At 41.8% G+C, this 16,256-nt stretch overlaps 1 protein-coding gene across 1 annotated transcript in view; it reads left to right on the forward strand.

Annotated features, from left to right (window-relative positions):
• Positions 1–16,256, forward strand: part of shtd (anaphase promoting complex subunit 1) — a 33,866-nt gene that overhangs the window by 2,794 nt on the left and 14,816 nt on the right. The window contains 11 exon segments of the mRNA XM_074089797.1: positions 451–1,790; positions 2,069–2,267; positions 3,091–3,251; positions 7,501–8,082; positions 8,084–8,236; positions 8,984–9,119; positions 10,543–10,619; positions 11,890–11,989; positions 12,736–12,895; positions 14,182–14,334; positions 15,291–15,534. Coding sequence (XP_073945898.1) covers positions 451–1,790; positions 2,069–2,267; positions 3,091–3,251; positions 7,501–8,082; positions 8,084–8,236; positions 8,984–9,119; positions 10,543–10,619; positions 11,890–11,989; positions 12,736–12,895; positions 14,182–14,334; positions 15,291–15,534 — 3,305 coding nt within the window.

The raw sequence follows: 16,256 nt of genomic DNA on the forward strand, positions 1-16,256 counted from the left end.
CAATCTTGATGTGTCTTTTTATTGAAAAGCATTTTTGAAAAATAAATGACAGCAAATATGTTACAATGAGCAAGAACATATGATCATTTACATGCTTTTGGTATCATAATACCTAAGTAATATGTAATTACTGTTTTTTTAAAAACGTTATTCAATAAAAAGACTTGTCAATATTGTTAACCCTATTTAAACTAAATGTATCCAATGTGGGATCATCTTAAATGGTTACTGACATGACATGACAGACGGTATGTAAGTAGGCCGCAAAGGGCTTTTTACATGTCACTTTTTTATACTACAAGCATTTTTGGGAAAACTTCCATTGTCAAGATTCTTGGCCCATTCTTCTTGACTCAAGAAGATTAGGCCGCATGAAACAGGCTCGAAACAGCCAAGTACCCTTCTCGTTTGTTGTTAGATTTTTTCTTCAATCTTAAATTAACATTACAGGTTTAATCTCCACTCCAGCCACAAAGCTCTCAAGTGCAGAACACAGAGAAACAATCGCCTGTTACACCATAGAGAACCCTATAAAGCACGCCGCCTTCGCCAACTTCCATATAGCCATAAACAACACTATGCTCCTAGATGCCCTAAACTCACAAATAGGTGACGTCAAAAAGAACATAAAAATCGAAGACTCAACCACTCATCTAACCACCAAAGTCATGCCATCAATCTTACTCATTGACAACAAATGCTTAAGGGTATATGCCACTGATGGGAGAGAATACATGACCAGTATACCTTTCCAAGTAAAGAAAGTATGGCCGATGAAATATGGTGTTCTGCTTGAGAAAGACGCGACACAATTGATGCAGAATTCCATGTTGCCCATGTCTTTTTCTAAGTTGAATGAGTCTTATAACAGCACGTTTTCAAGATCGAAAACGTTTGGCAACATGAGCGCGAAGCTTAGAGCAGAGTCAATATCAGGGTACGAGAATGATATGCCTTTGCCGACATGTTTCTCTCTTTCACACCCTTTGGATGAAGTGAGTCCGATACTGATGAAGTCACCGTCCCATGGCTTACAATATTACAGTGACTGTGATTTACAAATCATATTTGTTAATACAAACCCGAGCATTATATTGATATATGATTGTAAACTTGCCACGCATTCGCTTTGGAAAATCCGCAGGGCGTCCCGCGAGGAATGCCTAGCCATGTGCCCTAATATGAATTCGACTACAACAGCTTTCAGCCAGTCCGTTGACTTTGGGAGCCCACTACACAGTAACTTAGGGAGGAACACAACAAACCCTTTGTCCGGGAGTCCCTTCCACTCTAAAAGGGCTGGTACTCCTTCCAGATCAAAAATCGACAGTCCGTTGGCTAACGCATTCTACCAGCAAGGTTTATCGCCCCACCATTCCATAGGCCAAGCGTCTTCTAACTCAATGATGGCGAATAACTACGTCCAATCGCCACCGACGCTGCCGTTGTACCCTGATATATGCTTGGACCATATTTGGACGGACAGCCAGAGCATAAGGCGGGATCCTATTGAAACCTCGACGGATACGAAAACTTTTTTGCATACGGACTTGATTGGACATGAATATTTGTGCTTCATGGTGAAAGTTGGTGGGGTTAGTAAGCTGCAGATTATGAGGTTGCAAAAGGGTCGTGCGCATGGCCAAGTGTGCAAGACGAATCTGATTGTGGGTGCTACATCGTCGGTGGCGGCGAAAGATGCTGTTGTTTTGGATCAGCTGAATATGATTGCACTGATTGACGAGTCTGGGAATATTATACTGCAGAGCGGGAATTATGTCGTTGGGAAGGTAAGTTTTGTTTTAATTATTTTTATCTGTTTTTATTTTAATCTGCCAAGAGCGCAGCCTAAGGTATCGCCAATATTTGGAACAATTATATTTTATTTCTTTTAGAAATATAAAAATTTACTCGCAAATGTGATGAAAAACATTGTATGTCGCACGGGCGATACTAGAATTACGAACATCGACTCATTTAAGACCTCAGTCTTTGACTTCGGGCTTCTAATAGAATCTCGTTCGTAATTCCTTATTTACCGCTTTTAAGACACAATGTACTATTCTAGGTCCACGTAGGCGGAGTCCTAGCCCGCCTTATAGACTCTCCGTACACGAAGCGCTCGACGTTCCAGTCTCCGTTCCCTCGGCGCAGCAGCTTGCTACCGTCGCGCTGCAACGAGCCCTCTGCATTCGACGACTCGGCGCTGCATTTGTTGTCGCCCGTACCCCATACGGCGGCGTCGCGGCTAGATAAGGAGAGCTTGGGTGAGTGGCGCGCCGATGATTCCGTACATTCAACTAATATTATAAATGCGAAAGTTTGAAAGTCTATTGTTACTTACCTCGTCACGTCTAAACCGCTGAACCGGTTTAGATGAAATTCAGTACAGAAATAGTTTGACCCCGGGGAAGGACATGGGATAGTTTTTATCCCGGAAAATTATATAGTCCCCGCGGGATAGCGATAAACAAATTTACTAGGTACTTAAATATTAATTGGCGTGAAAATTAAGAGGCCTTCACTCAGCAGTTGGTAGATGTGGGCTGATTTGATTGATATTATATTAATTTATACACTCGTTTATTGTTTGCCTTCAATTTGCGTTTGCCATACTTTTTACTAAAGTATGAAAGAGTTTTTTCTCCAATTTTACATTTTATGTAATATAAAACGTTGTATAAGTAAGTCAAAAAAGTTCGTGACGTCTTACCATGTTCGCTACGCTCACATCGTAACTCACGCCACTCGCCTCTTTTGACTCCTGTTATACAAATGCATAAAATACTATTATCTACACCCATATAGTAAATCCTCAATTATGCGTTCAAAAACCATAGGTAATGACCAGCATTACGACATTGGATTCTATTATGAACACGGCTGTATCGTAATGGTCATTACGATACATAAATCTGTATCGTAATGACTATTACGATTGATTACATTACATTATGATTTCATACATCATTACGGCACGAGAGGGGGGGTCGCCGCGACCACGTGCAGCAGCACCCACACTCGTGTTTTAAGGACCCCTATTACGATACAGTTGCATAAAATACTAATACGTTACGCTGTCGCGGTCAGGTCTCCGCGGCATCAGTGATAGCTATGCGGCGCGCCTCTATCTGTGTTCGACATTGGGCGCGATGTACCGGGTGTCGCTGCCGGCGCTGACGTGCTCGCCCCTCGTGCAGTATTCCATCGCCGCACTCAAGGCGCTGTTGCCGCACGATATTACCATGCAGGTATGTTTTAATACGGTATATGACAACTGCTACCATGCCTCGGTACCGCTCTGCTTTCAGAGCATGACATGAGTGGTGGAGCTAACTTTGGGGGCGGCAGACGTGAACTTGCCTTCGAAAATCCAAAAGCTTAATGGTTACTTGACCTCGAAATGTATATTTCAGAACTAAATTATTGTTATTATTATTTTAAAATTTATGACGGTGGAACATTCTACACTTCCACGAACGTAGATATAGTTTTAGATAGTTAGTGTTCAGTATTTCTTTTATTATTATTTTTTTCTTTTTTTTTTCTTTTATTGTATAATATAGTTTTAAGTATTTTATTTGTAATTATATTTTTATTGAAAAAATTACTTTCTGCCAAGTTTCTTGCGGCGCATTTCTCCTTGTCAATGATGGTCTTCCGAAAGCGCTGGTAGTTTAAAAAATGACGTGTAAAAGTGCCCATTGCGGCCTATTTACTGAATAAATCATTTGAATTTTTGAATTTTGAATTTTTTTGCTGATTTTGCCATATCTTAATAAATAAATAAAATATCACAAGACAATTCACACCAATTAACCTAGTCCCAAAGTAAGCTTAGCAAAGCTTGTGTTATGGGTACTAAGCAACGGATAAATATAATTATATAGATAGATACATACTTAAATACATATTAAACAGCCAAGACCCGAGAACAAACATTCGTATTTTTCATACAAATATCTGCCCCGACGCGGGAATCGAACCCGGGACCTCAAGCTTCGTAGTCAGGTTCTCTAACCACTAGGCCATCTGGTCGTCTTATAATCGTCTAATATTATTATGAAAATATAGATAAACAGATAGTGTTTAGCGAAGAGAGAAATTTAAATCGGTTGAAAATTGGATTAATAGTGATTTTGAAAAATCTATATATTTGTCTCTTTCTCAACGCTTTTCTCTATGCAGCAAGTATGGCGGTGTGACGTCACATGCCAGTACGTCTTTCTCTGTCTAATCTTGAACTTCAAACCTTTATAACTTTGTTATTTGTAAAGGTAGCTTAAAAATTGTTTTTCTATTCGATAACAGGCATTGTGTAGTTTTAATTATAAACACTAGCTTTTGCCCGCGACTTCGTCCGCGTGGAATAGTAACTTTGGAAAGTATTTAATTTATTTAGGGTACCGATTCTGCCAATAATAGCACATAGAAAACTTCTACGGTTTACTGAAAATAACCAATTTTAATACATTGCTTTATATCTAAACTATTTTTTTTTGTTCTTCCATTCTTTGGTAAAACATAAGTATTCTACCCTGCAACACAAAAGGACTAATTCTTTATAGTGAGCTCTTGACATCTTACGTCCTGTATTGTAAGTTAGGAGGTAGGATTATAATTAAGACGGCATTCTTACTAAGCATTGCTACACATATTTCTATACTTATAGTAAATTGTTTGGAATTCCTTACGAACTTTATCCCCATATTTTCAAGTAGGTATGAAAAATGACGAAATTTGAAAAGAGCCGGAACAAATGTTTTTTAGGGTTCCGTACCTCAAAAGAAAAAAAATGGAACTCTTATAGGATGACTTTGCTGTCCGTTCGTCCGTCTGTCTGTCAAGACCCTTTATCCGTAAACGTGCGGAGTATTTATCGAGTTGAAATTAAAACCCTAAACTCAAAAAAGTTATAGGGTACTTTCGGCTGTCCTAGAAACTTGAAATTTTGTATAAAGGAAGCTCTTATAGCAAATTTTATTCCCTTTATAGCAAAATAAGTAAGAAAAATCTGAAAATCATAATTTTTCATGTCTGACTGTCTATGTTAATAAGCCATGTAAAATGACCCCACATTGCGTACATTTTGCTTATGAGCTTGGCTTTGCTAACACTTGATATTCATAAATACCTATGCACGGAACCCTTGACGCGCGAGTTCGAGTCGATTTTAACCGGTTTTAAGAAGAAGAAGAATTTAAAAAAACGCTCGAACAATTATTTATCTCTTATCACGTGCCCAAATACCAATTTTCATAAAGAAACATGGATTTATCTTTGATAATGACGACCTTCCATATGAGCTTTCCCTATTCCATCCCCTCACAGGTCGAATTTTCAAAAAAAGCTCAACCAAATATCGACTTATTTCTTATTAACTGCCTAAATGCCAAGTTTCATGGTTTTATCTTCGACAGCGACGAACTTCCACCATATAAACTTTCACCCCCTATTTCAACCCTTAAAGCCTTTTTTTCGCGATAAAAGATAGCCTATGTTCTTTCCCATGGTCTATTCTATCTCTGTACCAAATTTCATCCAAATCGGTTCAGCGGTTTTTGCGTGAAAGCGTAACAGACAGACAGACAGACAGAGTTACTTTCGCATTTATAATATTAGTATGGATATACAAAATAGTCAAATACCGTATTTAGCTATGGATAAAGATCGATGAAGCTTTACGATCTTGAGCTAACTCAATCTGCGTACTCTGGTGTCGGAGGCCAAGACCCACTTTGGGCGCACGGCGGCCACGCCGTACAAAATACGCGTTCTTGAATCTACATAGGCACGACGACGTCTGTACACGCGTCTGACCATCGCAAAACCCTAATAAGTGCTACCAATGACATTTAAAGGTACTTATTACTTACAAAAAAAAAATACAAAAATATTTATTTGCTTAATAATTCACAAGTTTACAGTATAGTTATGCCCAGCGGACCCCAAACTAGGCTGAGCCTGTATCTTGGGACCCTGGAGTGCAATATGTGAAACAATACAAAAGAAACAGAATAAAACCTAATTTAGTCCAGAAAACCTAAATTACATTAAAAATAATTAAAAAAAAAGACGACAAGTGCGCAAGCATTGTATGTGTGTTTGTGTGTGTGTGTGTGTGTGTGTGCGTGTGTGTGTGTGTGTGTGCGCGCGTGTGTGTGTGTGTGTGTGTAGCTATATCTATTGTGTGTGCGTGTGTGTATCTGTATCTATTGTGTCTGCAGATGTGTGCCAGCAGGAGAAAGAATTATCTGACAAGAAGTAGGGCCTCCGTTTCTTTATAAGATAGTGAGAGCAGCCACCCTTTTACGATCACTTTAACTTTATCAGTCGTGCAGTATTGCATCCTATGTATTTTTTTGCAGATATTATTATATATTCGTCGGTGCATATACTTATACGTAGGTATGGCTTAGATAGTGCAAAACAATGTAATTGTTAATCTTACCTATTTATTTAAACCTACATAATTAAAATGTGTCTGTCTGTGTATTTAAGCATTATTATTTTCAATTACAATAGACATAAGAGTACAAACTTAAACGAATTATTCGGTAGGTAGTTATTTCATGTATTAATCGCGATAATTTCAGAAATCATTATTTATTTAGAAAAAGGAAGTACGTATGGTACCGTTACCATTTCGCAAAATTATTGCTCCCTAACTCAGTGCCGTGCGGCCGACATACATCGCGTTGCGCACCCGACTGCTTTCCTGCGGTTTTCCTGCAATCTGCGCTTGAGGGGTGGGGTAACTCGAACCGGTGCGGGGCGGAGCGTGGCCATTCTGTACGTTAGTACTATTATATATTCTGTGCTTTGGGCCACTGCGCCCTGATAATATGTCAGAGATCAAGTGTCTGTGGATGACACTAAAGCTAGACCGCTTAAATGAGTCCTTGCACGCGCGGAACAGGGGCGTGGGGGTATGACGGCAAAGGGGACCGAGAGAGGTGCGGGCGGCAGGCTCGCATAGTTAAAACAAAAATGCGCCTGCCGATGCCGCCCTCACCTCTCCCGGTCCTCTTTGTCGTCCTATACTCTCTCATTCTCATTTAAACGGTCTAGCTATATTTACCGGTGCGTATAATATTTTCGTGTACACGCCTATAGAAACTCAACTCAACATTTATTTGTATGGACGTGTAAATACACGAATAATCGGGTCGCTAAATTCTGGCCGGTAAATAGAGTCACCATGTCTGCAACCGTAACCGTTTAAAACAAAAAGATTGATCTCTCTGTTTGTTTCTTTGCTTGTCATTTTGGTTGTTTGTTTATTGTTTTACATACATCGACTGCACTTACATTTTAAAACGTGCTTTTGCGTTAGCTAAATTTTAAGTCAATCTGACTAATAAAAGTGAGACAAGAGTACAAGATTTGAAACAAACGAACTTGTAAATAAACAACTGAATAAACTTGGAAGCGTTGAATGGAAACTTTACTTAACAATGGGACAAAACAACCTCACAATAACAATAATATCGTCCCCAGGTAATAATAAAATGGTACGGAGTCCGCAACGCGCCTGGCAGCCAGGACCTGACCCCGCAACAGGAATGGTCCATGTTCTCAAACCTCCTGCTCTCCCTCCTCGGCTACGACGTAGAAACCCTCTCCCAAAACCAGAGCGACGACCAAGACCACGGCGAAGTGGCTACCAAGAAACAAAGAACATCCAGCGACGGCACTGCAGAAGACTGGGAGTACCTCCTTAGCTCGAAGCTACATAAAGCCGTTGGCAACTCCATGGCGGCCATATTGAACCTGCCAGTAACGTCAGCTGACTCCAGAAGACGGGACAAATACGCGCGAAGGTGTTCCAAAGAAGAAAAGCACCAGTTCAACGCGCATGCGCTCTTGTTTCCGTATACAGTGCAAGTTTTATACTCGTTCCACTTGATTTACGAAGAGATCAAGTTGAACACTTTATTGTTTAGCGATCTAAAGCCGCTCTCCGCGTTTTTGTATCAGATCGCGAAGGATTTGCGCCTCGATGGGTACGTCGGTCATTACTGGCTGGATTTTCCTACGGAGTATACCTTGGAGTATAACACAGATGATTCGCAGCTGACCCGACAGTGATGTGGCTAAGTTGTCACAGCCGAGCTATTTCACAATGGAACCGCCCAGCGTGTTCGCGTATCTGAATTCTATGTTCAAAGACGTGGATGTTGGATACTATCCATATCTGACGGATGTCAACACTATGTCCAAGGATTTGATTGAGGTGAGTTTTTTTTTGTGTGTTTAACCTCTATCTCACCTGATGTAAAGTGCAGATGAGACAAAGGTGAATCTCACTGGTTCAGTAACAGCCTATTCACTCTAGCCTTGTAGAGCCTTAGATTGTATTTATCCGGAAATACAGACGACGGGAGCGAATTCCATTCCTTAGCAGTTCGCATTATGAATGATGAAGCAAACTGCTTCGTGCGGGCCAATGGAACCTAACTACATAAGGGTGAAGACGCTCCCCCCGCCTGGAAGTCCGTTGGCAAAATGTAGATGGAGGAATTAGATATGTAATTCCTACGCACACTTGTATGTTTCGATGTGAGATGAGTCTCAGAGATCATGAGATCTTAGATGAAATAAAAGCTACGAATTAATAAAAATGTCCTTTGCTCCCGTACTTACTTTCATCTTACATAACAAAGCTCGGAACCGGTTTAGAAAATAGCGGTAAATACCGGTTTATTTCGGTTTAACTCCGAACTTTCATAAGAACGCGAACGTTTTTAAGAACTAAACTATAACCTAAATAAACCGGTTTATTCGACGAGTGACAGCTGGCCGGCCGGCGGCGGGCGGTGTCGTTTATACTGCGCCGGAATATAAAGCAGGGTGAAACCCATTTTCCAATCGACGTGTCTAACCACCCTCGCCGTACCGGCTCGGGTGGCTGTATGAACGTCTCGAGTAAAATGGCTCGTTTTATGCTTTCATTGCACAATCTACTGTTTTATATTGTCAGATCCTGAACATAGTGGGCAACGGTCGCAACTGCGGCGTGCACACGATATCGCGGCGCGACAACATGGCGTCTAGCACCCCGCGCACGCGCCGCGGGAACACGCACTACCAGGCCGTGCTCACTATGTGCGAGCGGGGTATGTGTACAGGCTGATCTATCCAAAAGGGCCAGTGTAAACCCAGAAACTAAGAGAGAGCGAAATCTGTTCTTAGGACCATGTATACACACGAACATCACGCCTGTATTCCCAAATCGGGTAGGCAGAGCACACGAAACGTTACCGCTTCGGAGCCACTTTTAGCAATTTTAGGTTTAAAGTTTGACAAAAAAAAGGTACAACCGTGACAGGTTGCTGACCATGTATACTGGTAATTTTAATCCTGAACCATATATTCATACAAATGTCTGCTCCGGCCGGGATTCGAACCCGGAACCTCAAGCTTCGTAGTCAGGTTCTCTAACCGCTTGGCAATCCGGTCGTCCAAATACAAGTACAGTCAGCAAAAAAGCTTGTACCTACTAAAAATGAATTGTTTACCAAAAACTTTTTATTATTATACACCGTGGCCCGAATAACCCGAGGGATTTTAACCATCGATTTTAGAGCCCAATTGGAGTATATAAAGTAGTATAACATGTAGTCCTATAACAACCCGTTTTTGAGATAATCGTTATTTAAGAAAAATCATAAGTAGAAAAATCTCAAGTGTAATACACCCTAAGTATGTGACGTAGTATGTTTAACCACTTAATATTTTTAAACGCAGACATACTAATGGCATGCTTTCTGGCCAGTTGGCAGTATTTAAGTTTGATATCCAACTACAAGTAGGTTTAATTATCATGGTTATTTCTACCGATATTGAAGATGCGACTTAAAACTGAGTTGAGTAACAGACTGCTGCATAGCCGTGTAATTATAATATCTTTTTCTTGACTTAATCACAATTAGTACTCCTCACTTATCGCTAAAACTTAAGATTGTTTCTATCGCAATAGGAATCGCGAGTTGCGAGAGTGCAAACTATTTGTATTTACCTATGCTATAATAACTGGCCGATATCATGAAATATGTAGATGTTACTAAATGTCAACGTTAAAAATGATTACTGATTGTCACGTCAGATCAAATCAAGTGTCATGTTCGCTTACTCTGTTTCTCTACTAAAGATTGGTTCCTCTTACTCACTCTCTTAACTAAAGACTTGTTCACAAGGCCGTGCTAAGCTTAATGAATTATTTTGTTCTAAAAAATAATTTAATTAAGTACATAATTGAACCTATGTTCATATAACATTTTTTATCGTATTATCGTCAGAAATACCCTGTAAAATCCCTCGGGTTATTCGGCGCCACGTGTATAGGCTACATATAAACACCATAGCTGTACGAGGGTGCTCAACGTACCTGTAATCTTTTATGCGCTTTGCTAGATCCCACCGTAAAATTGTGCAATTATCTGCTATTTATTCGGAATGCGAGTTAACTACATATAGGGTCAAAAAATGTCTCGGTTACCTGTCAAGATCTTGTTAGTGATTATTTTTGGTTTGTTGCAGGTATCACCCCTCGTGACATCGACAACCTTCCACCGGCCTTGGGTCTCGTCCTGCTCAGCATCTGCGCTAAGTGCAAGGTACAAACATGTAGAAGCAGAATTAGCCGGTTGTTGAAACCTATCTACTCTACTCAACCTATTCGAAGCAATTGTCCTCTAAAGTACCTGAAAAAAAGTGACCAGACCCAAATTGTTGTGAAACTCTTCACCGTCCCAGGGGCGGCAAGTAATACGTAACGCAACTTTTGGAGATATTTGACCCCCCTCCCCCCTCCTAAATGTTACGTAACACCAAATTTCCTATTTATACATATTTTTTTAACTTTTCTTTAGCCGTTTTCCGAATGCCAACTTACATTTTTTGGCACAGTCACACTGGCAACTCGGCATGAGAGCATTTATAGGGCAAGAACAACAACTGATGATGCGATTTTCCCACTTTTGAGGACATTATAGTAAAGTCAAAGTCAAAGTTTTTATTTGCATAAAATGTGGTACAAATTGGTTCTTAGCATATTACGTAGTCGCACACATTTTGCCAACTATTGGCACGCAAACAGAGAGGTTAAGTGCTACACTAGGCAGGGCATGCTCTATACTATACAAAAATAATCAGGAAACATATATTACTTAACCATGTCATACTCAATAGAGAATATATAAAAAAATAAAAATTAAAATAGTCAAAACATTCGTCGAAAGGATTACAAATAATAATTAACACAATAACACAAATTACACAATTAGGTACACCATTTTTGAGTATGTATTTGTTACAAAAAAACTGTGACGTAACGCGTTGTTTGAACCCTTCCCGCCCCTGTAACGCATCGTAACGTTTTACTAGACTAATAACTATTAAAAACATTGGAAAATTGACGATAAAATAAAATTAAAAACATTTACCCATACAAAATTTTCATGGGTTTCGTAACTGTCTGTCATTGACCACATCGCCACACACTTACAATAAGTTCGTTATTTTATATTTACCTAGAAAAATATTCACTTAAAATAATTTATATGGCAAAACAACGTTGGTTGATGGTTTGAAAATGCAATTGGACCCGCTAGATGGCGCTGTTGTTTGTATGTTATCATAATTTTTCAGGCAGGACAACGTCTGCCGGGTCCGCTAGTATAAAAAACCAGCTTTCAAATACAAAAACCGCATTCAAATCGGTCCACCCGTTTAAGAGCTACGGTGCCACAGACAGATACACAGACACACATAGCGGTCAAACTTATAACACCCCTCTTTTTGCGTCGGGGGTTAAAAATAAATCAAAACGGAACCGGACAGTTCGGTACCTTTCCTTGTTAGTTAATGTCGGTTGTGTTGTTTCAGGGGTCTCCGCCGGCGGGCTGGCCGGGGCCTGCTTATGCCCTGGCGATGCGCGAAGAACTGCTGCCACTCAGCGTGGCGCCCAACCACGAGTATATGGAGTGTGAGACACTAAAAATATTACAGTCGGCAGCAGAAGTAGAGCAGATGTGTTGCTCAAAGTGATCTAGACATTCTTATCATCTTGCCAGTAGTCATGTGTAGATCAATTTGAGCAACGTAACCGCTCATCCACTTCTGCTGTTGACTGTACACAGATTTATTATAGTAAGTTTTTTTTAGACATTACGCAGACAGTAGGTATATGGAGTGTGGGGTATTTTACACAATAGATAGACAGTTCTAGTACAGGGATCGTGGCCGTGGGACATTTTACACATTACACAGATATATGGAGTGTGGGGCACATTATAGAGATCTAATATATGAAATGTGAGACACTTTGCACAGTACACAGATCTAGCATATAGAGTATAAGCCACGTTAGACAGACGTAATATATGGAATGTGAGCTACTTTATATCCTGAGTCCTGTCATTTTTTTTAACAAATTTAGCGTTTAAGACCTAGACGTGGTTGACCTGTTTTGTTATTTTGGATATTATTACAATATTCATAGAATTCTTTATTCAATTAACAATTTGTACTTTATAAAGTACATTCGGCCGTTATTCTATGCCTAGAATTAGGAGGATTTACAGATCTAGTGTATTATTTATTGTGGGACACCTTACACATTACACAGATTTAGTACATGAAAATAGATACCCCAGCTATATTCAGCCGCCAAGCTTTAATAAATGGCCCATTTGACATGTAATATGCTGTATTGCTATCTCTCTTCCACAGCGCAAGCTCTAGAAGTGCTAGAGAAGGAAACAGCATACTCCCTGAACAGGAATCCGATAGAAGAACCCGTGCAGAGTAAGAACGAAGACAGCGACACCAACACTGGCATGGAACATCTGAACACCAAGCTGCTGAGTCTTCTGTACCCTCGGGATCACAGGTCAGGACCCAGGGGAGGAAGGGTGCAGCTACCAGCACCAATATCTGAAACAACAAAGAGAGCACAAATATCTCATGCGACTCTATTTCTTACTTCTATGAAGCCGTGGTGGCCTAGTGGCTTGACCTATCGCCTCTCAAGCAGAGGGTCGTGGGTTCAAACCCCGGCTCGCACCTCTGAGTTTGTCGAAATTCATGTGCGGAATTACATTTGAAATTTACCACGAGCTTTGTGGTGAAGGAAAACATCGTGAGGAAACCTGCACAAACCTGCGAAGCAATTCAATGGTGCGTGTGAAGTTCCCAATCCGCACTGGGCCCGCGTGGGAACTATGGCCCAAGCCCTCTTGTTCTGAGAGGAGGCCTGTGTCCAGCAGTGGGACGTATATAGGCTGGGATGATGATGATAACTCAAGATGATAAGATGATAAGTGTTTTTATTTATATGTTATATACCTATTCCTTTCTTCTCACTGTGCATAAATTACTGTTGATTTTTCTGTTTTAATATTATTTGGAACACATCTATTTTACCATCGAGCTTGCGAGTTGTCATTCATTGTGGCGTTCTAAGGTAAGCGTCAACTGATCCGCATCGAACGCTTCGGACGTATCGGATTTGTTGCATTGTATAGAAATGTGCGATCCGTACAGTGCGGACCAGTGGACGCACTTGTATGACTCTCTATACAATAGTACATTGTGTCATAAGGGCGGTAAACAAGGAATTACGAACGAGAGTCTATTAGAAGGCTTTAATGAGTCGATGTTCGTAATTCTAGTACCGCCCGTGCGACATACAATGTTTTTCATCACATTTGCGAGTAAAATTGTATATTTGTAAAAGAAAAAGTAATATTTTTTCAATAAGTAATTGCCGATACCGCTGACTACGCTCTTGGCAGCGCCAGCTCCGCGCCGCCCTACCCCAGCCTGACCATGCGCCCGACGTGCTCCTGCACGACCAGCACGCCATGCAGTATCACACTCATGCGACCGACCTTGGGCTTCATGACAACACAATTAGTACGGACATGACTCATTTACCGACCACGGGTTTCATGACAAGCACATTAAGGTCGAGGGTTTTATTTGGGGGGTTGCAACCAAGGTAGCCTGCATGTTACGACACTGTTTACGAGCAAGTGTGATGAAAAGAATAATACAATCCATTTGATACGATACGTCCGAAGCGTACGATGCGGATCAGTGGACGCTTACTTCTAGGAGGAGGTGTTTGCTCAGCAGTCGTCTTTCGGCTGATGCTGATGATGATTGTTGTTCCAGGATGGCGGAGGTGTTGAACCTGCTGCAGTCGTCCATTCCGGTGACGATCGAGCTGACGCAGCGGCCCGAGGTGTCCGACCACGACTTCATTGAGGAGCAGGAGAAACAGCTGTTCTCCATCAGCACCAGGACCATGGCGCTGCCTGTCGCCAGGTAACCAATCGTCTCCAGTGTCCACAAACAGCTGTTCTCCATCAGCACCAGCACCATGGCGCTGCTGTCGCCAGGTAACCAATCGTCTCCAGTGTCCACAAACAGCTGTTCTCCATCAGCACCAGGACCATGGCGCTGCCTGTCGCCAGGTAACCAATCGTCTCCAGTGTCCACAAACAGCTGTTCTCCATCAGCACCAGGACCATGGCGCTGCCTGTCGCCAGGTAACCAATCGTCTCCAGTGTCCACAAGCGGTGCATGTTTTTTTCACAAGCCATAATTGCTTGTCGTAATTTTTGTTACTCATTATTTTTTTCCGTTTAACTAATACAAAGCCAGCAATTGCTATTCCAGCATTGCAATGGTCAAGGAAAAAAACGAATTTCGCATATATATCCTATGCTTATTGAGCTTTGCGGTGAAGGAAAACATCGTGAGGAAACCTGCACAAATCTGCGAAGCAATTCAATGGTGTGTGTGAAGTTCCCAATCCGCACTGGGCCCGCGTGGGAACTATGGCCCAAGCCCTCTTGTTCTGAGAGGAGGCCTGTGCCCAGCAGTGGGACGTATATAGGCTGGGATGATGATCCTATGCTTTCCTGCCTTTTTTCACAAAAAAAACTGCAGGTTAATTTTTTTACAGAAAACACCACAAGTCACAATAAAAAAGTCCAGGGTTTCAACAAAATAATTGATACTTGTCATATGACTTGGCTGTATGCGACTTGTGCCAACTTAATGCCATTGGCAGTTTTTTTTTGTAAATTTGATACTCGACAATAATGGAATCGGTATGCGACATTGTTGTCGAGTTTATCGATCCTGCAATGTTGTTAACTTTTTAATTTTTCGCTGACCATAAACTATGCAGTTCGCCTTCTGATATATAAATTGTAAACGATAATGTCAACTTTTATGGATATTTTTGAGAAGTATAAACTATTGAAACGTGTCAGGGGCATGGTGACCCTGCGGAGCCTGCCGTGCGCGCCGACCGAGCCGCTCAGCCTGCCGAAGCTGTGCGTGTCGGGGCGGGCGCCCCCGCCGCGCGCCAACACCATCACGCTCGGCGGCGCCGACACCTCCCCCCACTGCCTGCTGTGGCCCACCTTCCACAACGGGGTGGCGGCCGGCCTGGCGCTGGTGCCCATGACTGGGACCAGTATAGACTCCAGTTGGGTCGTGTTTAATAAACCAAGAGTAAGTTTAGAACTGCTAATACTAATAACACCATGTCTGCCGAAAGACATCCACTGCTGGACATAGGCCTCCCCCAAGACTCTCCACTCAGACCGGTCTTGTGCTTTCCGCATCCACCGCGATCCCGCGATCTTAACCAGGTCGTCGCTCCATCTTGTTGGAGGCCTACCTTCGAGAACCTTCTGACCCCATCGGCCATCAGTCCTGCGAGCAATGTGCCCCGCCCACTGCCACTTCAGTTTAGCAATTCTTCGGGCTATGTCGGTAACCTTAGTTCTACTGCGGATATCATCATTTCCAATACTAATAATATTAGACACTTATCCCTACTGTCTATTGTAACCCACCTTCTATAATGGACTAACGGCCGGCCTGGCTCTGTAGCTCATGATTGAAATCCAATATCGTGGTACCATCTCCACTGTATACTGTGGCCCAACTTCCATAACGGGGTGGCAGCCGGGCTGGCACTGGCGCCAATGACTGGGTGACCAGTAGAGACTCCAGTTTGGTCGTGTTTAGTTTAATAAAACACGAGTAAGTTTACTACCCTAAGTTTATACCTACCCCCACTGCCTGCTGTGGCCCACCTTCCACAACGGGGTGGCTGGCCTAGCCCAGTGCCTATGACTGGAGCCAGTACAGACTCCAGTTAGGTCGTGCTTAATAGCACATTGTGAGCTTAAAGCTTTTGGCTATAATAAACATTGGTTCCTCTGTAC

The sequence above is a fragment of the Choristoneura fumiferana genome, chromosome 7, assembly GCF_025370935.1.
Source record: "Choristoneura fumiferana chromosome 7, NRCan_CFum_1, whole genome shotgun sequence".
Lineage (NCBI taxonomy): Eukaryota > Metazoa > Arthropoda > Insecta > Lepidoptera > Tortricidae > Choristoneura > Choristoneura fumiferana.